Raw genomic sequence first — 26763 nt, 5'->3', positions numbered from 1 at the left:
ACAATAAACAATATATAAAAGATATTATTGATACACTATGCAGTTAACTCGGTCAATGTTGTTTATTTGACAGTCCGGTTACCAATAGTATTGTAAAAATCATTCAGAATTTCAAAATGTGCATCTTATTGCGCATGCGTTTTAGATTGCGACTAAGAAACATAATAGCTATTGTTTGGTAGCTGCTTCTTGACCATTCTTTTTTACTAGGTCTTAGGAGTCCGTTTGAAGTGAGTTTCGTATGGCCGGTCCGTTTGAAGTGAGTTTCGTATGGCCGGTCCGTTTGAAGTGAGTTTCGTATGGCCGATCCATAGGGTAGGAGGCTAAAAGGGATATTTTATAATACACGAACATTATTTGTTCATTATTAGTTAAGTTTGTACACTGCGTGCTGTATTATACTTGAAATGGTGGCGGTGGGTGGGGTTTTTCATGTTTCACCCATATTATCAAAGCAAATCACTGTGACCTATATTTCTTGCTTCACTGATTCTTGTTAAATGTTTTGTTTTAAATTTAATTCTCCATTACTATTCATACCAATTATTAAACAAGAGGAGTGTGTAGTCTCTTTTTGCAACAGATTCTTACAATAGAAGATATGTGACCTACATTTAACGTTGTAGTGACTGATATTAAGTTTTTGAGTTTAGCCTATTACAACTTGGGTGGGGGTGGGGGAGGTTGCACCCATTATACATACGGTTACACCTGAAATTATGAAACTTTCTTAGGCTGCATATTGTAAAGCTCTCTTTATCACGTGCTTCACTGACAAGGTACATATCATCATATGTAAAACCATCGAACTTGGAGAGAATATGCATCTACATGAGCACTGTACCCTCATTTCAAAAGTAGGTCATTATGACCCGTGATGTACGCTTCATAGGCCTAGGTTAAGTTTGTGTTGATACCCATTTTCTCAGGTTGGAATTATAAAGCTGATGATATGCATCCTTACAACAAAAGAAGCTCACTATAGTTACGTTTACGCGTTAAAAGTCTTTGTTACCTACAGTTCACCCTTCATTGATTTAGCTTATGTTTTGCATTTAAAATTTATTTGTTTGGTACTGTTCGTGTTAAAATCATAAAACTTAATAATTTGATGCATCTCTATTTGAACTACACCCTTACAACAAAAGAAAGCCATAGTGACCTAAAAATTAATTTACTAACATTGGTGAAGTGTTTGTGACTAGCTCATGACCAGATAGATTTTCCATGATATATAATATCCTGGCCTACACAGAAGACTTTTCAAAAAAGGAATAAATTTCTGTATTCGATGGTACACTTTCTGCATTAATAGTTATACATTGCATATTGTGTTAGGTCACATTCAATAGGTAATGTCTCTATTGCGCAGAAGAATCAGTACTTATGAAGAGAGCGAAAATGTCTGCATTTCTTGGAGTCTTCAGCTGCAGTGATTAATCAAGGTAATTACTGACGACGAAGACGATGATGAATTATGATAGTCGCTCCAAGGTCACTCAAAGCCTGTTACTTGCACCTCGTACAATCAGGCTTCTAGTGTTGGGCAATGAAAACAGCTTATGAAACATATTTCATGAACAATGATATGTACAAGAGAAACAAATTAATATATTTTATTCAACTCCTTATAGAAACTCTATTTTTATGTAAAGAAAACGTTTTATGTAATGAAAAATAGTGGATTTTTTATTATTGTATGTCCTTTATGCCATACCACAGCGAACAACACCTAATAGGTCGAGATTGCTTAATGCAGAATGAATTTCTGCTCAGTAATTAATGTTAGAAATTGTTGCTGGAAGCTACTAAAAGACATTTAGAGGCGATATAAGTACTCGTTGATTACATTCTGGTTATTTATGATTGATTGATTGTTTGTGGACTTTACGGTCCACCAGCACTGTAAGGCTCTGTAGCGACACAAAAAAAATGTTATATGATACAAAAAATATGCATCAAAACATTTTGTTGCCAAAATGCAATAAAATATTGTCAACACACAGATTTACAGTTTCGTACTGCCCGATGCCATCTTTAGCTGTCAGTAACCAACCGGTACAACTCTTTGTCTACTCGCAAACAGATACTTATTAGGTGTTCAATGATTTGGATATTCCTGCGCGGCAGACATAGTACGTAAATGTTAACAGGTCAATGTTTTCTTTTTATGATAACAGAAGGACAGAGAAATTGCCAAAATCATCGGTGGTAAATCCGGTATAAGCATCTTGGTTTCATGGGAGACAAGACTGCAAGCAGCTATCACAAGTATCAAGAAGCAATACGAAGAACAACTGAAGGCAATTCAAATTTTGTACCAGACGAGAATGACTGCAGAGGTCTGTTTTTTTATTATGGGAACATTTTTCGATATTTTCGTTATCTTGACTTGATTATGGCTCATACATAAACAAAGTGAAGGTCTTGTTACAAACGTGTGATACCTGGTACACACAAACCTAAACATGTATATGAAACATATATATATATTTAATTTCTTAACGAAGTTTAATACAGTTCGCTTCTTTTATTTGTGCAGAATATATGCGCAGAATATATGTTCTCTTTAAAGCTGTAAGTTCAATCAATGAAATGTTTTAGTCAAGACTGACACTTTATGACTTGATTATTCAGTGAAGTAGTGATGTTATTGGCATATGAAATTATAAATATATCCTAACATGAAACAAAATGATCACGTTGCCTTTGCAGTTGAATGAATGGCAAATCAAACTAAAGAAAGCGATAGGTGAAAGTGGATCTCGCATCTTCGAGGAACTTGAGTTGTACCGAAAAGAGGTAAGTTAGAAAGTCGACATTTTTGCTTCATTTATTTAGTACCGTCTTTACTCGTCTGTATGTCAGTTGAAACTGCAAACTGCATATGCCCACTTTTTGTCGCATAACGTGCAGTCCGATCTGGATTTATGCAGTTTGTTCGGTCTAATCAGCAGAACAAACAAAACAGACTCTCAGACTCTTAAATTACTTAACAACAAAACTGCAATCTTTTCTGTAAGAGGTTCTACCAGACAGCAGAAACACGAGGAACAGCACTTGATTCGTTTATAAAGTTAAAATAAACACAGGGTTTGGTATTCCTGAGAAGCTTGTGTGTTTCACTTTTTTCCATTCATCCCTGGACATTTACAGATTTTACTTCATTCGTTATAACTGTTGTTCCGAGAAATGAAACATACTTTTTAAAGAAATGAGTGTATATCTTTTTATGGCCAGTTAAGCAGTGATGTTACAAAAGGGTACAACAGCTCTGTTACATAGAGGTTAAAAAGTTATTTTATAAAGGGGTGAAACAGTAATGTTTCAAAAGGGTTACACTTTGAAATACAATAACTCGCGATTTATTTTTGTTCACAGTTCCGGAGTTTTCCATCTCATGTTTCTGAGATGATTTATAGTACATTTAGTCCATGTACATCTGATATCTTTAAATGGGAAAATGTTAAAACGGAATATATAATTACTTTTGGAATATTTTTACCGGAACGTATCTCTTGAACCATTTCACATTCTCACTTAATCCCTAGAGCAGTCCTCGATTCGTGGAGATGAATATAAAGATGTGGTATATTTGCCGAGCACATGCGTGTGAGATCAGTAATGACATACAGTTGACTTAGCGTATAACGCGATCCTGTGTATTACGAAATACAGTTCAATACGAAATAAATTCCAGTGCCAATAAAAATAAATATTTTTTGTTGTTAATGGCACTCCAAAAATGATGACATTTTAATAAAATTTAAACATTTTGCACATGGGCAAAAGTTATTGAACTCCAACAGTAAGAAAACCACCCCATTAATTCATCAATCTGTAACTTTGTGTCCTTGTGGTGGCTATTGCATACGTATATATTTATTTTATATTTGCCACATCTGCATACACAATGATATCAAGATGTACCACATCAGCTGTGGAGTCCCTGGTATTTGGGTTACTTTCCTCTTTTGTTCAGATTTTCTACCTTAAGGAGCAGCTTGAGCAGCAGGGGGGGTGATTCGGACAATATTCCGACAAATTTTCGATTAAAGCCTCAAAACGACAAATAGAGCCTTCCTTCGAAATCTCGCTTTTTAGACAAGGAAAAAATAAAGTCTCCGTTTGGCAAATGGAGACTTATCGTTTTTTGCTCGAAAATGTCATATTTCGCGACAACATCTCGTTGGTGCTTTCCAGTGGTAATCATCGGGCGTTCCGGGTCGATGTCATCACCCCCCCTGCTGCTTGGATTTGTATGAATTTATGTGACACTGTTTTCATCAATGGACATTTTCTTCCATGACAAAGTCATGGGGAAACTGTCATATTTCCTATAATAATAATTATGACACTTTCCCCATGACTTTGTCATGGATGACTCCGTTATGGATGATTTTATCATTGTTGTTGTTGTTGTTGTTGCAAAATAAAAAATTTTTTATTAAATAATGCCCCATCGGCGGATTTTAACCGACGATGACACCAATGAAATAATAAGACTCCGTGGGAAAACACCAATATCGGAAATAGCAGATCGATACAAAATCAGTTACCAGCGGATATACAAAATATGGAAAAATGAACCCCATGACAGAGTCATGGATGACAGAGTCATCAATGATAAAATCATCCACAATAGTGTCAACAATGGTGTCAATGACAGAGTCATGACAGAGTCATGGGACAACGATATCAGAATGATAGACCTCAGTATCGACGATGAAATAAACCAGATTGTTGATGCACCCAGTAATGCGAATTCATCCATGGACACCATCGTGGATAAACAGACCATTCAGGATTTACAATGGCGGCTAAATAATTTGACCAACGAGAATAAATCATTGCAACGACAACTCAAACACGCGTCAAGCACGGCCGATTATAATCGTATACAACGGCGCTATGATTATTTGCAACAGCGTTATGATGATTTACAACAGCGTCACTATGATATGCAACGGCGACACGATGATGCTCAACGACGTCACGATGATGCTCAACGACGTCACGATGATATGCGGCGTACTATTGGTGGGCTTCAGCATGAACTCGGGGTTGTTCGGAAGGAATTGAATGAAGCGCAACACGATAATGTGCTACTGATTCAGCGAATCACCGAAATGACCGCAGTCTCCCCCCATAACTCCGTCATGGACACCATTGTTGACACTATTGTGGATGATTTTATCATTGATGACTCTGTCCATGACAAAATCATGAAGCCGGAAATAATCAGAAAAAAGAATAAAAAACCCGAGAAATCTCCCGAGGTCTGTCCTCGGGAGAAACCTCGTGCGGATAAATTCACGATCAACGAAATTCCCGGTGTAGTATCTCGCAGCGATATTAGGTTTGTGAACCGCATGGACAAGGTGCTTCAAAATAGCGACTAGGCTTTTCGTTCGGTAATTACCCATACTGTGCCAAATCGTTTGACATCATGGTTTGGAAACATTTTTTCATATTCTCGTTGGTAATATTTGTCGCGGAGACACAACCGAGCTTTCGCTGAACGGCTTTCAAATACCATACAATCGTATTTATCCCCGTTGGGGAATTTTTGAACTGCATGATACTTTCCGTTTTTAAATTTTACACTGATCGGCGTTTTTGGGCAGGATTTTTTATAGTCGTTGATGACACTGTCAAATTTCACCGGGTGATATTCCAACAGTGACATTATAATTAAAGCAGTTATTTAATTAAATATTAAAATGATATTAGAATAATGGGGCTTGGATCATATTATGTTCCTCGTGATGGAATAAATTGGATTGATCGCAGTAATAATGATTTACCGCCTTATGTTCCACCACGGCAATTTCGATATGATAAAACCCGAAAAACAACACCCGATTACTGGAAAAAAAATACTATCTGTTTGAATATTTCACAGAGAAAAATTATCGAGTTTGATTCGGCTCTAGAGACCGCTAGGTACTTTGGTATTCACCAAGTCTACTATGATGACCTTCCCCATTATTTCGTTGATAAAATCGGAGATATTTGGATCATACTCCGCGGGGATATTCCCGACGAAAAATGCGCTTGGTTTGACAACCTCGAAACGTTATTCGATAACGCCGTTAATGATCTTCCGTTGCGTTGCCGCAACGAGGTAGCGCAAATGCTTCGACGGTCGCCGTTGAAACCATCGTGATAGCGTCATGACCTTGTCCATGACAGAGTCATGGGGAAACTGTCCTAGTTGTTATAAATAATAATTATGACACTTTCCCCATGACTCTGTCATGGACATCATTGTGGACATCATTGTGGACACCATCCATAACGGAGTTATGGGGATAACTCTGAGGTATCGCGAATGATCTGGCGATCTATTCAAAACCAATCGTGATTTGCCGTGGTCGTAGAAGCCTTATTTCGTCGTAAGAACGACTTATTGATGGGGAAACTGTCATATTTTCTATAATAATAATAATAATTATGACACTTTCCCCATGATTTTATCACCATGATTTTATCACCATGATTTTATCACCATGATAAATCATGGATGACTCTGTCATTGACACCATCATTGATGACTCTGTCACCATGACTTGTCATGGCGGGAAAACCATCCATTGACCGACCACACATGAAATCGTAACATTGTAGTGTGTTCGTCCGTCGCGGTAACATCTCCCCCGGCGAATCCAACATCATTGATGGTCTCGTTGATCCACGCCGGATCGTCCACAAAATCAGACTCGGGCCAGTCGGGATAATACAGCACGTAGTCGGATCGATCAGCGTGTTTAGTGTCATCGGATATCAATTGCCCGCCGAATCCCTTATAGATCGATTTGATTTTTTCAACGATGTTTTTTAGCGTTAATTTACCCCTTCGGAACCTCGTGTCCGGAAATATATCGCCGAAATGTTTCAACAGCGCGTTGTACTTGTCAAGTCGGTCTGGTTGCGCTAGCATCTCAGATACGCTATTGATTAACCCGGCGCGGCTTACAGGAACACTCTTTACATCAAGTCGATCCGGAATCACATCGGGGAGACTCAACGCACCAAGAATATTTCTGACAATTTCGAGTTGTTGCCGGGGACTGATTTTATCGGATCGACATGGCGTCGTTGCTACGGCGTTACCGTTATTATACTTGTCGACGAAAACGCGCTGATATCGTTGCAGCCGTGAAACGTTTTTATTCAGATGCTCTATCCGGTATTTATCCAGTTTTCTTACGTCGGTCTGGAACACGTAGTTGAGATATGTCAACGCCTTTTCATATGGCTTCAGTCGCTGTTCGGGGTCGTATTGGTAGTATTTATCACCGATTTCATCGGCGATTTTATCACCAGTGATTTCATCACCGGTGGTTTTACCACCAGCGATTTCATCATCGATTTCATCACCGACACCGGTAATTTCATCACCACCGGTGGTTTTACCACTGGCGATGTCAGTATTTCCCGCCGCAGCGATTCTCTCTCCGACGGAGGATTTTAAAAAATCATCTACGCGTGGATCACTATCGAGCACAGCGTCGCTGACTCGTTTCCGCTGCTGTTGTTTTTTTTTCTTCCATATTTCGTATTCATCTGGTAATTCCCATTCAACTGAATAACCGGTTCGTTTCATCATTTCAACGAGTCGGCACGTGAAATAACGTTTTGAATTGTTCTCGTCGATGATCGTGCTAATAAACATGAATCCGTAACCGGTATGTACATCACAGCGGTTGGGCGTTCTAAACAGCAACTCTGTCGACGATAAATTCCTTTCATGTGATTCGATTGCCGAAATAATATCATCGCGGGTCAGTGGAAGCTCTGTGCGGCTCCGTTTTGTTGCAGAGTAATGAACTTCTGAAATATTTCGGAAACGATGGATGGCTTGTTTGGTAGCCTCTACAGAACCTAATTCCTCGGAAAACACCGTCATGTACTTGAATCGCGGGTCCACAATGGATATCCCGGCCTCGATGGTACAATTATAGATCACCACGTCGATGTTTTCAAACGCCGCAGTGGTATCAGCGAAATCTCGTTGTTTTTCGGCCGGGTCAGTGTCCGCATGATAGTACTTTACTTGGTATCCTAAGTGCTGTAACAATTTGGCGAGCTTCTCCACAGAATAATTTCCGCGTTGTTTATTGTGCGCGAATACAACCGCGCGATTTCCTCGTCGTAATGTATCTAACAGTTTACTGTAGTTGTCTCGGTGAGATTGTTCCACAATAAATTTTTTACCATGATCGGGCCGATATTCGTTGATGATGAATTTCATGTCCGGGCGATTCAAGTATTTTCTGAATAATTCTAAGTCGTCATTGTTAGCGTCCGCGTCAAGTACAATTACCCGCGCCGCGGATGAAATCAGCCATGTCAGTGTTCCCCAGATCTGTTTACCGCGTCTTGATGAGACTATTTGTCGAAGGATTCCGTGCCACTCATCCAGCAATATAACATCGGGAATTCCCCCGACCCGTACAATTGATTCTACTTGTGAAATGACTTTACGAGGCTTTTTAACGTTGAATATAATATCCCCATGGACACTCTCGTACGATTCGAGATTGTAGTCGATGGCGGTCTTTCTGGTAAATGTTTTTCTGTACGATACGCACAACACAGACTGATCATCTCGTATTGATTTCCACGCCGACTCTGACTTGCCGAGTCCACAGTGGGATCCATCCATGTAGTCGTCGTTGAGAATGATTTTGCATCCGCGTCCACCTTCATGAACGGGTGACTCGCGGTAGGTGTAATCGGGAGTCCTCTTGGGAAACTCTCCACTGTAGTCGTTGCGGCGATAATTAAAACCCCTTACATATCTTTCGTAGAGGGTTTTATCGTCACCGATTTCATCGGCGCCGGTGATTTTATCACCGTCACGCTGTACTATTATTCGCTGCGTGCTTCTGTAACAACCGATCACAAACTGATCAGAGTAAACACGCACAAATGCGTCAATGGCCTTTCCCTCGATGAATCCACCGATCTCATTGTATCCGTGACGTCGCTGACATATGTTGCAAAATGAGCCTGCAACTCGCCGTAGCGACACTATGTTGCCGAGTCTATTTGTAGTTCCGGTTATTTGATCGGGTTGTCCGGACAACAACGTGGAAAATTGTCGAATTTGTTCGGCGGTGATTTCATCACTGGTGATTTCATTACTGGCGATGAAATCGTTAATTTCAGGTTTCAGTTGTTCGTAACACGGCTGAATAGAGACCGGACAAGATAGCAGCGTGCTAGTGAATCCAACAGGGTAGATCAATCGCTTATCAACGCTATTTGGTCGCGCCGACCTGGTTCCGGATAATTTGATGCTATACAGTCCAGCTTGCGTATCAACATTCCATGTTGGTCTGTCCGCGGCGACTTTTTTCAACAGCGATTGATGTTCCTCGAAATCTACCGGGATCGTTTTCAACATGATGTGATAACCGCCGCTGGTTTCAAAAACCAAAACATCGTTGACGGAGTCAACTAACTCATGGAAATACGACAACAACTCGGCCAGCGATGGCGTCTTGGAATCCACGTCGATGGTAGGATATCTGCATCGGTGTTTCGGAATGATTTCATTAACAGCGGAGTATCCCCGAAATTCTTTTATATCCGGATCATCTACGAACACGTGAAATCGCCCCATTTGTTGGATGATTACTCCACGAATTTGATAGTCTGCGACGGTGAGAAGATCAATTGCGGATTTTTTACTGGAAACACTCCAAGATGGACCTAAATGCCTTCGGTAGTATTCTCGTACGTCGTGATATGTTTCCGGGTGTGTAAAAAATTCATCCGGGGATTCTTCGTAGTAAGATGTTCCGCGCCCCAATGTGTCGATGAAGGTGTTATTGGAATAATGATTATCCATTATACTGTATGCTTTTTAATATTTAATTGAATGTTTAATAATGGTTAATAATAATGGTTAATCCGGCGCTTGCTGTCAATAAATGCAAATGGCTCCCCCAGGGATCAGGAGTCCCATGCGGAAAAAACTGCTACGGTGAGTTTTGCGGGGTGCATAACAGTAGATCAAAACAGGGGAGTAAGAACGGTCCCCAGCCCTGTCTCAGATGTGGAACGGGCGTCCGAGGAAGGATTAAAATTTGTATCAGCTGTGGAAGCCCCCAGTATCGGTCCGCGGTAGAATACTGCCAACGAAAGAATAAACCGATACCATCCCCGGAAGAATTCTTGAAATCACGATGGGGCGACCCGTCATTGTACCACCATGACTCTGTCATTGACACCATTGTTGATGACTCTGTCATTGACAGGATTATGGAAGGAAATATCCCGTCCATGACTCTGTCATTGGTGGGGAAAGTGTCATAATTATTATTATTATTATTATAGGAAATATGACAGTTTCCCCATGACTCTGTCATGGACCATGATAAATCATGGATGACGAAGGAAATGTCAATAGTACTTCATCGGCGGAAACTGGTCAAAGTAAAAAAAAATATAATTATTATTCTTGTTAATTCTGACTGATTTTTGGTCATTTTTGACTGTTTTCAGTCATTTTTTTACTGTTTTCAGTCATTTTTTTACTGTTTTCAGTCATTTTTCAGTCATTTTTTTACCATTTATGAGGGCAAAAACCCAAGGAAATCATTTAGAGAAAATCGATGTTTTTTCTGAAAAATCGAGAAAAAACGACTATAGTTGGCAAAAAACGATCAAAAATCAAGAAAAAACCAGAAAAAATCAAGAAAAAACAGGATTTTTATCGAGTGTAAAAACCCAAGGAAATTTTGATAAATTCATTCTGGTTTTTAACAGGAATAAATTCCCATGGTCGACCCACCACCCCCATGATAAATCATGGACGACGGACTTATTACACCATGAAAATGACTCTATCATCGATGACGAGTCATGGAAGGAATTGTAATAATGACACTTTCCCCATTGATGGGAAATTATCTCCGCTGATGAGGAAACTGTCCTAGTTGTTATAAATAATAATTATGACACTTTCCTCACTATCTGGGACTGATTGACATTTCCTCGATGACTCTGTCATTGATGACTGTCATGAGACTGTAGGGTAATGATTTCACAAGTGAATTACCTATCGCGGCTATGAATTACAAAAAAAAAATATCGCGGCAATAATTACAATTAATTTTTTTCTCCGCGGTAGAAATATATCAGTTGTTTTTATTGTTATTGTTATAGCAAGGTCACTATTAATAGTAACTACTTAGGGGTCAATAACAATAACAATAAAAACAACTGATATATTTCTACCGCGGAGAAAAAAATTAATTGTAATTATTGCCGCGATATTTTTTTTTTGTAATTCATAGCCGCGATAGGTAATTCACTTGTGAAATCATTACCCTACAGTCTCATGACAGTCATCAATGACAGAGTCATCGAGGAAATGTCAATCAGTCCCAGATAGTGAGGAAAGTGTCATAATTATTATTTATAACAACTAGGACAGTTTCCTCATCAGCGGAGATAATTTCCCATCAATGGGGAAAGTGTCATTATTACAATTCCTTCCATGACTCGTCATCGATGATAGAGTCATTTTCATGGTGTAATAAGTCCGTCGTCCATGATTTATCATGGGGGTGGTGGGTCGACCATGGGAATTTATTCCTGTTAAAAACCAGAATGAATTTATCAAAATTTCCTTGGGTTTTTACACTCGATAAAAATCCTGTTTTTTCTTGATTTTTTCTGGTTTTTTCTTGATTTTTGATCGTTTTTTGCCAACTATAGTCGTTTTTTCTCGATTTTTCAGAAAAAACATCGATTTTCTCTAAATGATTTCCTTGGGTTTTTGCCCTCATAAATGGTAAAAAAATGACTGAAAAATGACTGAAAACAGTAAAAAAATGACTGAAAACAGTAAAAAAATGACTGAAAACAGTCAAAAATGACCAAAAATCAGTCAGAATTAACAAGAATAATAATTATAATTTTTTTACTTTGACCAGTTTCCGCCGATGAAGTACTATTGACATTTCCTTCGTCATCCATGATTTATCATGGTCCATGACAGAGTCATGGGGAAACTGTCATATTTCCTATAATAATAATAATAATAATTATGACACTTTCCCCACCAATGACAGAGTCATGGACGGGATATTTCCTTCCATAATCCTGTCAATGACAGAGTCATCAACAATGGTGTCAATGACAGAGTCATGGTGGTACAATGACGGGTCGCCCCATCGTGATTTCAAGAATTCTTCCGGGGATGGTATCGGTTTATTCTTTCGTTGGCAGTATTCTACCGCGGACCGATACTGGGGGCTTCCACAGCTGATACAAATTTTAATCCTTCCTCGGACGCCCGTTCCACATCTGAGACAGGGCTGGGGACCGTTCTTACTCCCCTGTTTTGATCTACTGTTATGCACCCCGCAAAACTCACCGTAGCAGTTTTTTCCGCATGGGACTCCTGATCCCTGGGGGAGCCATTTGCATTTATTGACAGCAAGCGCCGGATTAACCATTATTATTAACCATTATTAAACATTCAATTAAATATTAAAAAGCATACAGTATAATGGATAATCATTATTCCAATAACACCTTCATCGACACATTGGGGCGCGGAACATCTTACTACGAAGAATCCCCGGATGAATTTTTTACACACCCGGAAACATATCACGACGTACGAGAATACTACCGAAGGCATTTAGGTCCATCTTGGAGTGTTTCCAGTAAAAAATCCGCAATTGATCTTCTCACCGTCGCAGACTATCAAATTCGTGGAGTAATCATCCAACAAATGGGGCGATTTCACGTGTTCGTAGATGATCCGGATATAAAAGAATTTCGGGGATACTCCGCTGTTAATGAAATCATTCCGAAACACCGATGCAGATATCCTACCATCGACGTGGATTCCAAGACGCCATCGCTGGCCGAGTTGTTGTCGTATTTCCATGAGTTAGTTGACTCCGTCAACGATGTTTTGGTTTTTGAAACCAGCGGCGGTTATCACATCATGTTGAAAACGATCCCGGTAGATTTCGAGGAACATCAATCGCTGTTGAAAAAAGTCGCCGCGGACAGACCAACATGGAATGTTGATACGCAAGCTGGACTGTATAGCATCAAATTATCCGGAACCAGGTCGGCGCGACCAAATAGCGTTGATAAGCGATTGATCTACCCTGTTGGATTCACTAGCACGCTGCTATCTTGTCCGGTCTCTATTCAGCCGTGTTACGAACAACTGAAACCTGAAATTAACGATTTCATCGCCAGTAATGAAATCACCAGTGATGAAATCACCGCCGAACAAATTCGACAATTTTCCACGTTGTTGTCCGGACAACCCGATCAAATAACCGGAACTACAAATAGACTCGGCAACATAGTGTCGCTACGGCGAGTTGCAGGCTCATTTTGCAACATATGTCAGCGACGTCACGGATACAATGAGATCGGTGGATTCATCGAGGGAAAGGCCATTGACGCATTTGTGCGTGTTTACTCTGATCAGTTTGTGATCGGTTGTTACAGAAGCACGCAGCGAATAATAGTACAGCGTGACGGTGATAAAATCACCGGCGCCGATGAAATCGGTGACGATAAAACCCTCTACGAAAGATATGTAAGGGGTTTTAATTATCGCCGCAACGACTACAGTGGAGAGTTTCCCAAGAGGACTCCCGATTACACCTACCGCGAGTCACCCGTTCATGAAGGTGGACGCGGATGCAAAATCATTCTCAACGACGACTACATGGATGGATCCCACTGTGGACTCGGCAAGTCAGAGTCGGCGTGGAAATCAATACGAGATGATCAGTCTGTGTTGTGCGTATCGTACAGAAAAACATTTACCAGAAAGACCGCCATCGACTACAATCTCGAATCGTACGAGAGTGTCCATGGGGATATTATATTCAACGTTAAAAAGCCTCGTAAAGTCATTTCACAAGTAGAATCAATTGTACGGGTCGGGGGAATTCCCGATGTTATATTGCTGGATGAGTGGCACGGAATCCTTCGACAAATAGTCTCATCAAGACGCGGTAAACAGATCTGGGGAACACTGACATGGCTGATTTCATCCGCGGCGCGGGTAATTGTACTTGACGCGGACGCTAACAATGACGACTTAGAATTATTCAGAAAATACTTGAATCGCCCGGACATGAAATTCATCATCAACGAATATCGGCCCGATCATGGTAAAAAATTTATTGTGGAACAATCTCACCGAGACAACTACAGTAAACTGTTAGATACATTACGACGAGGAAATCGCGCGGTTGTATTCGCGCACAATAAACAACGCGGAAATTATTCTGTGGAGAAGCTCGCCAAATTGTTACAGCACTTAGGATACCAAGTAAAGTACTATCATGCGGACACTGACCCGGCCGAAAAACAACGAGATTTCGCTGATACCACTGCGGCGTTTGAAAACATCGACGTGGTGATCTATAATTGTACCATCGAGGCCGGGATATCCATTGTGGACCCGCGATTCAAGTACATGACGGTGTTTTCCGAGGAATTAGGTTCTGTAGAGGCTACCAAACAAGCCATCCATCGTTTCCGAAATATTTCAGAAGTTCATTACTCTGCAACAAAACGGAGCCGCACAGAGCTTCCACTGACCCGCGATGATATTATTTCGGCAATCGAATCACATGAAAGGAATTTATCGTCGACAGAGTTGCTGTTTAGAACGCCCAACCGCTGTGATGTACATACCGGTTACGGATTCATGTTTATTAGCACGATCATCGACGAGAACAATTCAAAACGTTATTTCACGTGCCGACTCGTTGAAATGATGAAACGAACCGGTTATTCAGTTGAATGGGAATTACCAGATGAATACGAAATATGGAAGAAAAAAAAACAACAGCAGCGGAAACGAGTCAGCGACGCTGTGCTCGATAGTGATCCACGCGTAGATGATTTTTTAAAATCCTCCGTCGGAGAGAGAATCGCTGCGGCGGGAAATACTGACATCGCCAGTGGTAAAACCACCGGTGGTGATGAAATTACCGGTGTCGGTGATGAAATCGATGATGAAATCGCTGGTGGTAAAACCACCGGTGATGAAATCACTGGTGATAAAATCGCCGATGAAATCGGTGATAAATACTACCAATACGACCCCGAACAGCGACTGAAGCCATATGAAAAGGCGTTGACATATCTCAACTACGTGTTCCAGACCGACGTAAGAAAACTGGATAAATACCGGATAGAGCATCTGAATAAAAACGTTTCACGGCTGCAACGATATCAGCGCGTTTTCGTCGACAAGTATAATAACGGTAACGCCGTAGCAACGACGCCATGTCGATCCGATAAAATCAGTCCCCGGCAACAACTCGAAATTGTCAGAAATATTCTTGGTGCGTTGAGTCTCCCCGATGTGATTCCGGATCGACTTGATGTAAAGAGTGTTCCTGTAAGCCGCGCCGGGTTAATCAATAGCGTATCTGAGATGCTAGCGCAACCAGACCGACTTGACAAGTACAACGCGCTGTTGAAACATTTCGGCGATATATTTCCGGACACGAGGTTCCGAAGGGGTAAATTAACGCTAAAAAACATCGTTGAAAAAATCAAATCGATCTATAAGGGATTCGGCGGGCAATTGATATCCGATGACACTAAACACGCTGATCGATCCGACTACGTGCTGTATTATCCCGACTGGCCCGAGTCTGATTTTGTGGACGATCCGGCGTGGATCAACGAGACCATCAATGATGTTGGATTCGCCGGGGGAGATGTTACCGCGACGGACGAACACACTACAATGTTACGATTTCATGTGTGGTCGGTCAATGGATGGTTTTCCCGCCATGACAAGTCATGGTGACAGAGTCATCAATGATGGTGTCAATGACAGAGTCATCCATGATTTATCATGGTGATAAAATCATGGTGATAAAATCATGGTGATAAAATCATGGGGAAAGTGTCATAATTATTATTATTATTATAGAAAATATGACAGTTTCCCCATCAATAAGTCGTTCTTACGACGAAATAAGGCTTCTACGACCACGGCAAATCACGATTGGTTTTGAATAGATCGCCAGATCATTCGCGATACCTCAGAGTTATCCCCATAACTCCGTTATGGATGGTGTCCACAATGATGTCCACAATGATGTCCATGACAGAGTCATGGGGAAAGTGTCATAATTATTATTTATAACAACTAGGACAGTTTCCCCATGACTCTGTCATGGACAAGGTCATGACGCTATCACGATGGTTTCAACGGCGACCGTCGAAGCATTTGCGCTACCTCGTTGCGGCAACGCAACGGAAGATCATTAACGGCGTTATCGAATAACGTTTCGAGGTTGTCAAACCAAGCGCATTTTTCGTCGGGAATATCCCCGCGGAGTATGATCCAAATATCTCCGATTTTATCAACGAAATAATGGGGAAGGTCATCATAGTAGACTTGGTGAATACCAAAGTACCTAGCGGTCTCTAGAGCCGAATCAAACTCGATAATTTTTCTCTGTGAAATATTCAAACAGATAGTATTTTTTTTCCAGTAATCGGGTGTTGTTTTTCGGGTTTTATCATATCGAAATTGCCGTGGTGGAACATAAGGCGGTAAATCATTATTACTGCGATCAATCCAATTTATTCCATCACGAGGAACATAATATGATCCAAGCCCCATTATTCTAATATCATTTTAATATTTAATTAAATAACTGCTTTAATTATAATGTCACTGTTGGAATATCACCCGGTGAAATTTGACAGTGTCATCAACGACTATAAAAAATCCTGCCCAAAAACGCCGATCAGTGTAAAATTTAAAAACGGAAAGTATCATGCAGTTCAAAAATTCCCCAACGGGGATAAATACGATTGTATGGTATTTGAAAGCCGTTCAGCGAAAGCTCGGTTGTGTCTCCGCGACAAATATTACCAACGAGAATATGAAAAAATGTTTCCAAACCATGATGTCAAACGATTTGGCACAGTATGGGTAATTACCGAACGAAAAGCCTAGTCGCTATTTTGAAGCACCTTGTCCATGCGGTTCACAAACCTAATATCGCTGCGAGATACTACACCGGGAATTTCGTTGATCGTGAATTTATCCGCACGAGGTTTCTCCCGAGGACAGACCTCGGGAGATTTCTCGGGTTTTTTATTCTTTTTTCTGATTATTTCCGGCTTCATGATTTTGTCATGGACAGAGTCATCAATGATAAAATCATCCACAATAGTGTCAACAATGGTGTCCATGACGGAGTTATGGGGGGAGACTGCGGTCATTTCGGTGATTCGCTGAATCAGTAGCACATTATCGTGTTGCGCTTCATTCAATTCCTTCCGAACAACCCCGAGTTCATGCTGAAGCCCACCAATAGTACGCCGCATATCATCGTGACGTCGTTGAGCATCATCGTGACGTCGTTGAGCATCATCGTGTCGCCGTTGCATATCATAGTGACGCTGTTGTAAATCATCATAACGCTGTTGCAAATAATCATAGCGCCGTTGTATACGATTATAATCGGCCGTGCTTGACGCGTGTTTGAGTTGTCGTTGCAATGATTTATTCTCGTTGGTCAAATTATTTAGCCGCCATTGTAAATCCTGAATGGTCTGTTTATCCACGATGGTGTCCATGGATGAATTCGCATTACTGGGTGCATCAACAATCTGGTTTATTTCATCGTCGATACTGAGGTCTATCATTCTGATATCGTTGTCCCATGACTCTGTCATGACTCTGTCATTGACACCATTGTTGACACTATTGTGGATGATTTTATCATTGATGACTCTGTCATCCATGACTCTGTCATGGGGTTCATTTTTCCATATTTTGTATATCCGCTGGTAACTGATTTTGTATCGATCTGCTATTTCCGATATTGGTGTTTTCCCACGGAGTCTTATTATTTCATTGGTGTCATCGTCGGTTAAAATCCGCCGATGGGGCATTATTTAATAAAAAATTTTTTATTTTGCAACAACAACAACAACAACAATGATAAAATCATCCATAACGGAGTCATCCATGACAAAGTCATGGGGAAAGTGTCATAATTATTATTATAGGAAATATGACAGTTTCCCCATGACTTTGTCATGGAAGAAAATGTCCATTGATGAAAACAGTGTCACATAAATTCATACAAATCCAAGCAGCAGGGGGGGTGATGACATCGACCCGGAACGCCCGATGATTACCACTGGAAAGCACCAACGAGATGTTGTCGCGAAATATGACATTTTCGAGCAAAAAACGATAAGTCTCCATTTGCCAAACGGAGACTTTATTTTTTCCTTGTCTAAAAAGCGAGATTTCGAAGGAAGGCTCTATTTGTCGTTTTGAGGCTTTAATCGAAAATTTGTCGGAATATTGTCCGAATCACCCCCCCTGCTGCTGCTTGAAAGCAAGACTGCGTACATAGAGTCAATGCAAATTTCCCATGAGAAGTACAGGAAGTGGAGTGAGGAAAAACTGAGAGAATTCGAATCAAATCTTTCCCTTGTGAGCAGCTGCATACGCAAACACAACCAGACTGACTTTTCACTCAAGTCAGAAATTGACAATTATCGGTTTTACTTGGAAGAAGCAGAAACGAGGTAGGAAACCCCATTTGTGATTGGTTCTTTTTATCTGTAATTGAACTCACTGTATCATTATGTTTCACTCCTATCTTTTTTCTTCAAAATCTATAAGAAAGTTTACTTCTCCAAAACACTGACGCTGCTCGAAGTAATTCCAGGCGTTACTAAAGGAAATAAAAAGCGCGATTTACGATATGTACACTTTTATAACCTCTCCAAAAACTCGTTAAATGTTTCGTATCACTTTGACTATCACAGACTGAAACCCGTAAAATAAATCATAAACTTGACAAACTCTTATTATTCTCATCTTTACAAAAATTGCGTCTGCTTATCATGTCTGGAACAAGCATACTGTAACATCCAACGAACAAATAGAGAGTGGCATACTTGATACGAGCAAGTCGCAGAGATGAGATGATGTTGTGTCACTCAAGTCGTCCTGTATATTGGAATGAGTACCGTGCCAGTGTCCAGTGACAATACAGCACATTCTTGTCCAAAGTTGTTTTTTCTGTTGATGTTGGTTGTAACGGAACTCTGAAAGCATTATTGGATATATGATGCAGACAAAACTGAAGCTAATCGCCTTTCCCAACGCGCACTGAGGCAGTCGATACGGGCTAGTCTGGATGAGAATCGAACCAGCGACTCCGGGATTATGAGTCCAATGCTTTACCAACTCAATTAACGCGGCTTCTCAAATTCGTATCCAAACTAAAAGACAGAAATGTTATGATGTCAGCTCTGTCAATGAGATTTCTGATGGTGTGCCACCAAAAACAATTCGACTTTCGAAAAGAATGTAGTTTATTTAAATACAGAGCTCTACCCATCTTACATCTTCTCTGATGCACTTTTGAAAACAACTTTAGCATCTTTTGCATTATATACTTTACATTGTAGCATGAAATATTTACTTTTTTAGAAGGATTCATCTTCCTGAAGATTTTAGCAAATTTTAACGCATACAATTTAAAAGCCTTTCCTATTTGAATGAATACATTTTTATGTTTATTTTGAAAGGTTTTACTTCCTAAAGATTTTTTTTGTGTCTTTTAGTATTTTAGGACAAAATATTTCATTAGCATTATATAGACAAGATTGTACTAATTTACCGTTTCAATAACTAATCTTACTAATTGTAATAATTTATTGTAATAATTTACCGTTGTATAACTTATCTTACTAATTTAGGATCGCAGGGATCAAGACTTTCTTCGCAACAGTGAGGCTGCAGACAGGTTAGTAAAACCTGTAAGATACCTTATTATCCCAGGTTCATGGAATATTGACAAGCTGAAATACGTACATGAAATTTGTTTTATTACCTATTATTATATTTATATTCTTTATAAACTATCTAACACGGCGTATGCTATTTAATCTATTACATGCTAAAGTTTACTGGCTTCTGGAAAATATTCTTAATATTGATAAAATTTTCGGTTAGATGCTTTTTACACAGAGTCATTTTTTTTCTATTGATTAGTCAATTCCCTCTTCCTGTTTTATCCTCGTCTTTTCTTCCGCTTTTTTAGAATTACTTTTCCATTCTCTTCACGGTAAATATACCATATAACAGAAATTTGTTGTGTGGATTGTGTCGATTTTCTTACTTCTAATGCGGATTGAATAGGTACAATAAGATATAGTAAACTTTATAAGAGGAAGAAAGGACCAGACAGTAGCGTACTAACGGGGGCGGGGGAGGGGGACGGGGCGGTTCCCCAGGGCCCGAAAGGTCTTAAAACCACTCTGGGCCATCATCGTCGGCCCGGGCGCCATTTACCCTAAGTACGCAACTGGGTCAGAAAACAGACAAGAAATTATAGGCATGAGTAATTATTTTTGAAGGCTTAAGGTTTTTCTTGTATACTTTAAGCAAAATATGTCCTTCTTCAAGTTCTTTTAGGGTAAAATTTTATTGTTGTGGAATATTGCACAAAAAAAATCTTGGTGATGTATCATAAAGTTAAACAATTTTTTAAACAATATCAAATATAAGAGAGAGAGAGAGAGATAGAGAGAGATAGAGAGAGAGAGGAAGGCTCCGTTCATTGTAATGGAGCCTCTAAAATTAAGTGGATGATTCGCATCAATATTCATAAAAACACACACACACACACACACACACACACACACACACAGATGTCATATCTATTTCAAAGTTAAAAAGAACGACAAATCATAGTCGAACAATAAAGGAAGCTTGGCAAAGGACCTTAACAAGAGGACCATGGACATAACAGTTGCAAATTTCACTCCCTTGTAAAAGAACATGCAATAATTGATTTGTGTTAAATGGGACATGAACACATCGTACCGAGGCAGTAGGAGGCGAATATCTTGCACACGGACACATCACAGCGATTGGCATGGCCTTATCAGTCCTTGATTACAAACCACATCCTTCTGGTCGCGGGTCGATCAAATTCATTTGCTTTTTATAAGCAGTTTAGGGAAATTCGTGATGAAAATAGATTAACTCTGTAAATCATAGGTTCGACTTTGTTCTGTACTTGTAACAAGCGTCGTTGACGGGCTTTGATTTATATTATATCTGTTGATTTTAAAGGCAATTCCATTATTTTACATTTTACGAAATGCCTGTCTTTATATGTTTAAAAAGTAACATAGCAGTGCAAATTAATAATTGTTTTATCTATTAGGAAGCAGTACCTCTATAGAGTATGAAGAAGTATGCATCGAGGACAAAAGTGACAGACCCTCCATTCCAGGAGTAATCGGTATCGTATTATTTCACTAATTGATTTGTCATGTTTATATCTCTTTTAAATACGGTTGTATATTAGGAAGAAAACCATTGGATTATTAAGAATTAAACGATCGGAAAATTAACTCTTTCCTCAAACCTTTATAATGGTATCATTAGGTAAAGTAACCTTGAACAATTTTCATTCATTACATAAATGAGTATGTGTTTTTCATTAATTGGAGCAAAAACAAAACTAACGTGACGAATCTTTCCATATTGTACGTTGATTAGATTCTATCAAACTAGCAATATTATTCGTTTATTACATTTCCATTAAATGCTCCCTTAATATATATTTTAATATATTAATATATACCATTTTTAGGAGGGGAGGTAATTGAAGATAGAAAGCCTCGCAAACGACATGAGGAAAGTGATGAAGACGAAGAGGTGGAGTGTAACTGACCTTTTCGAATCAAAGGTACAGAAATAATGAAAATGGATGGTGATGATAAAGACGATCACAATATTACGTCATAAATATAAAGTGTATGATTTTGTTTCATTAATCCAAATCAAGTTTTGAGATCCGTTAATTATTTTGAATTTTTTTGGTATGCATATGTTCTTGCTTTAAACAGGAAATAGCACATGAATAATTCTCATGTTTGTTTATTGATGGAATCCAATAATCCCAAGCCATATGATCTAAGGATGTACGTTGTTTTCAAGACATCGCGTGTAATGCGGTAAATTTAAACAAATATACAGACATACACGTAGACACACAAATTTGAAAACGCTGTACACACGCTATATATATATATATATATATATATATATATATATATATATATATATATATATATATATATATATATATGTGTGTGTGTGTGTGTGTGTGTGTGTGTGTGTGTGTGTGTCTCACATTTTTGTAGCATACGTAGAATTTATCAAAGATCTCCTAATAGAAGCCTATAGACAAAGCATACATACATACATACATACATACATACACGCACGCACGCACATGCATTAGTGGATCCGATTCTGTTGATTTGATGCGTATATAGAGACATTATGTAGAGAATGCACTCACAACTTATTCCATTCTTCAGTCTATGACTGTTTTTTAATGGTCGTGGAAAAGGAATATTGATTTTTATAATAATTGTTCGCTGGATTTAGTGTGTTTGTGTGCGTGCACGCGCGCTTGTGTGTGTGTGTGTGTGTGTGTGTGTGTGTGTGTGTGACTTGGATTATTAACGTAGCTTTAACAATTTTTCAGTCATATCGCTACGATGTCTGCAGTGCGGCAGTTTATAGTGATGTCTAGCATTGGGGCATCATGTCACAGACATGTAGCATCATGTTTCACTCAGTCACATTATTATGATGGCAAGCCGACCAATCTTAACACTAATCTGTTAATACTGAGCGCCAAGCGAAGTAGCTGTTAGTTTCGTTTTTAAAAGTTTTTGGTACCATTTTTAAAGTCTTAGCCGGGGTTCGAACCCGCGACTTCCCGAATCCAAGGCGGAAGCTCTAATCACATAGGCCACCGGTACTGTTGTTGGATTAAGCAGAGTGGAAAATCTTTAAACAGTCAGTACTTATCGGATTATGTGAATTTATTCAAGGACTTGAATATTTAAATAATTCTATTGTATTATGTGAAACTTTCAAGGACATCATTTATATTCTAAGTTCAAGGGATTACATTGAAGCACATAAACACATTATAACCTTCATTTGAAATAGCTTAGACAATTTCAGGATTAGTGTAAATTGATAGTACAACTGAGGATATTCTAGGATTTCATGCAGTGTATGTTATTTTTAATTCGTTCACTTTGTTTGATTATATATTTTATTTAAATACATGTATTTTGGGGAAACTTGGGTTTACCTGCTCTTGTGACTTACGTTTAAGCCTCTAGACATAACAATATATAAAAAGTGTAACAAAATAACTTTTTTACTTGCAGAGTCAGCTATCAAGCAACGTTCTGCCGAGAATAAAGAACATGCCAGTCCAAAAAGAGTTAGAATATTAGCTGTTATTGATCAACAAATTAGGGCAATTAATTAGGAAAGTAATGTAACATCTATAAAACGAACAATGAAGTCTGAATAGCATCATGGTTTTTATCAACTTAAATGCAGATCTGTTCTTGAAATGGAAAAGATGATGACGTGTGCGTTTTTTTTTTCTTTCTTGCATTTTTCCTTTTTTTTTCTTTCTAATACTTGCATAGTGTATTCAGTTTCTTTTGTGTTGATTCACAACACATGACTTTTTCTGTAGCTTTGTTACTTATTTATATATTTATTTATTATATATATATATCGCTTGCTTTCCAAAATTGTATGAACTGTAAATAGGTACCAGGAAATTTTTAAGATCAAAATATTTCAAAAAAATCAAAATCAAATTCTTGATCTCTTGTACCAATCAAAGGATTAATTATTTTATACATAAAACATAAACACTCTTTTAAAATTTCATCAAATGTTCTGTGCAAATCAATACTTTATTTCATCACGTTAAGATGAGACACCATCTCACTGAGTATACACATGATGTCAGTGTACAAGTGACGGTTGTATAAGCCAGCCGCATTTTTTTACTTCTAGGCTTTGCCTCTTGCATATTAGCATATTTAAAGAGAAACAGACTAAATAATCTAATCTGAGGATAAAACAAAATATCTAAAATCCATCGGGCAAAAATTATTATTTGACTATTATCCTTGTATTAACTACGTTTATATAAGTTACAGAAAGCTTTTGATAATTACAGTATTAAGGTAGCAATATAAAATTCATTAAAACCTGTTATCCCAAAACATCAATAAAATCGCAGTAGAAAAAACATGTTTATGTTTACCTTTTTATTAAAGCCTATCATATATGGAATTATATAACGAAATGAATATTTGTTTTCGGATATTAATTTTAATTCCCTTCTTGTTAATGTTTGATCATGCAAAGATCATGAATTTTTAATTCATAATATCTTGTCCTTTTGTGATTGTGGTCAACTCAGTCTTTTGGTAAGCTTATTCCCTCAATATCATATTAACTTTTTATGTATCCCGTTTGCTTTCAAATGCTAAAACACAGTAATTTGTCTTCGTACTAGGACTTCTGTTTATTTTTATTATGGATCATCACACAAACATATGGTATCCAAACAACAGTTAATTGTGACCCTATACTTTAAGGATCGTATATTTTAAAAAAGATTTAATAGTTTCTTTTACTCTAATGTTTTATTTTGTATATGCTTAAAAGATGTTATCAGTGTTACCTTTTATCTTGTTCGAACATCTTTTTGCATATAGACCCCTGGGTGGCAGAGTGGTCAAAGGCGCTCACCGACATATCACCTCTTTCCGTTTGAGTTTGAAGTTTTGCTCGACCAGTATGAGTAATGAGAATGCTTCCCAGTAGCTTTGTGGGTCGGTTGTTCTTCCTGGGGTCTTCTCGGTTTCGCCCACCACTTAATATGCTGGCCGCCAAGTATAGCCTATCATGTGCTGAAAATGGTGCTAAACCCCACAACACCAAAAATAAAAACCTGTTTAAGTTCATTTAGAATGGGTGTTGGGGAGTTTTTAACTTTAAATTTTTGGAACATTACATTCAATCGATACTTTACAGCCATTAAAACCTAGATATACGAAAAACATTTGAAATTTCTAATGTGTTTCAGAGCTAATTCAGTTTGTTTTCTTTTAGCTTACAATGGTTATGGATTAAAACATTTATCAGAGTGTTTAAAGGCTTGATGTTTGCTAGAATATTGTAATCAGATTTTAAACAATACGAATCTGAACAATATTCAAATAGACAGAAGATAACATTGTCTGCATAGTTTCACAAATTCGCATGAAGAATGTCCAGAATGTTTTTGAACAAAGTTTTTCAAGCTTTTAAAGAAATAGCTGTCTTTCCATTGATATAAAATTGTGTATTTGTACCCAATAAAAAAACTATATAGTTTTGCATAGCACATCTATTAGCAGCCAAAAACAATAAAGAATGAAAAAAATGTACTGTTTTACATGTTTGTCTATTAACACATGCACACGTATATATATATCTAGGAATCTCTCTCTCTCTCTCTCTCTCTCTCTCTCTCTCTATATATATATATATATATATATATATATATATATATATATATATATATATATATATATAGTTTACGGTCAATGGAAAAGGTGATCCAAACTACTCAAAAACTACACTTTCCGGGTTTCTATCAGTGTAGTTTCCGGGTAGGTAACACTAATTTCAGAGCAAGAATGGAACAATCTTACCCAAGAATAGATGAAATCTATTAAATTTGTGTTAGAATCAAGTTGCGTCAAAACGGTTTCTTCTTGTTCAGTTTAGATTTCGTGCAACTCATGAACGAATTTTGCAGTTTTCACTGTGAACCAAATATATTTCTTCTACCTTCAAGATAAGACACGAATGGAAATCAAAATAACCGTTTCGGTTTCCATTGTATTTCAGGCTGTTGCTGGAATAGTGAAACGGTCTAAACCCATTTGATACTGCTCTTGTTTTAAAACTTTCTTTCAGTTTCCATATCACATAAACACCAGAAACTACAAGAATTCATTCCAGTTTCGGAGCATGGAATCATCAGGAATCTAAAGAATATGCTATAAATTTCCAATGTTCACACACTGGGTTTTGTTTCATTTCTAGCATTTTCCTGAACACTGAAAACAAATACCACAATAATCAATTCCAGTTTCTAGTGCTTTTTATCATTTCCAAAATCACGGAAACTCCATAAACTACAAGAATCCCTTCCATGTTTTCTAGCAGGTTTCCTTACATATTGACATACCAGAAAGGAAAATAATCAAGTATAGCTTCCCAAGTTGTCAAATAGTTTTAGTAACGCGGAAGCACCAGGAACAACACTATACTTTCTTTCCAATGATTTCTGGAAGTTTCCCTGACACAGAAACAACAGCAATCAGGAAATTATGTTCGAAAATACAAAAAAATCACCTGCTTTGAATATTATTCTCTTTTCATTTTTTTTCCTTTGAAAGGAATCGTGCTTATGCTATATTTGTAGCATTTTTTCTCTTCGAGAACTGCAAATGATGAAACGTGCAGTAGAGTAGATTTCACTCAAAATATGTCTAGTATGTAACACTAACTAAAATAATCCAATGCCTAGTTACTAGTTTCTGTTAAATAACTAGACTGCTAGAAATAATATTGTTCTGCACGTGTGACGGAAAAGTATTTACTCGACAAGAAAGGTATTGATAAAATGTTTAAGGAAAATACCAAGCTGGATTGATTATGTCAAAGAACTGCACTGTGATGCACAAAAGCGTTACCTTATGCGGCGTGATAATGGTAAACGTTGTCATGGGCATCACAGAGACGAAAACTAGATCTTATTGTAGTAGTACACTTAGACTACGTAGAAA

At 38.3% G+C, this 26763-nt stretch overlaps 1 protein-coding gene across 1 annotated transcript in view; it reads left to right on the top strand.

The window, feature by feature from the left end:
- The window catches only part of LOC149794248 (vimentin-1/2-like), a 29183-nt gene extending 3832 nt beyond the window's left edge, over positions 1-25351 (top strand). Inside the window, exons 4-11 of the mRNA XM_089968376.1 lie at positions 2181-2342; positions 2716-2802; positions 3983-4008; positions 18394-18588; positions 19771-19817; positions 21246-21323; positions 21678-21773; positions 23281-25351. Coding sequence (XP_089824502.1) covers positions 2181-2342; positions 2716-2802; positions 3983-4008; positions 18394-18588; positions 19771-19817; positions 21246-21323; positions 21678-21757 — 675 coding nt within the window. The 3' untranslated portion in view covers positions 21758-21773; positions 23281-25351. The remainder of the gene's footprint in view (positions 1-2180; positions 2343-2715; positions 2803-3982; positions 4009-18393; positions 18589-19770; positions 19818-21245; positions 21324-21677; positions 21774-23280) is intronic.
- Positions 25352-26763: the final 1412 nt, after the last annotated feature.

This window comes from Sinohyriopsis cumingii, chromosome 8 (assembly GCF_028554795.1).
Source record: "Sinohyriopsis cumingii isolate HCF-2022 chromosome 8, ASM2855479v2, whole genome shotgun sequence".
Classification (NCBI taxonomy): domain Eukaryota; kingdom Metazoa; phylum Mollusca; class Bivalvia; order Unionida; family Unionidae; genus Sinohyriopsis; species Sinohyriopsis cumingii.
This window is presented reverse-complemented; position numbering and strand designations above follow the sequence as displayed.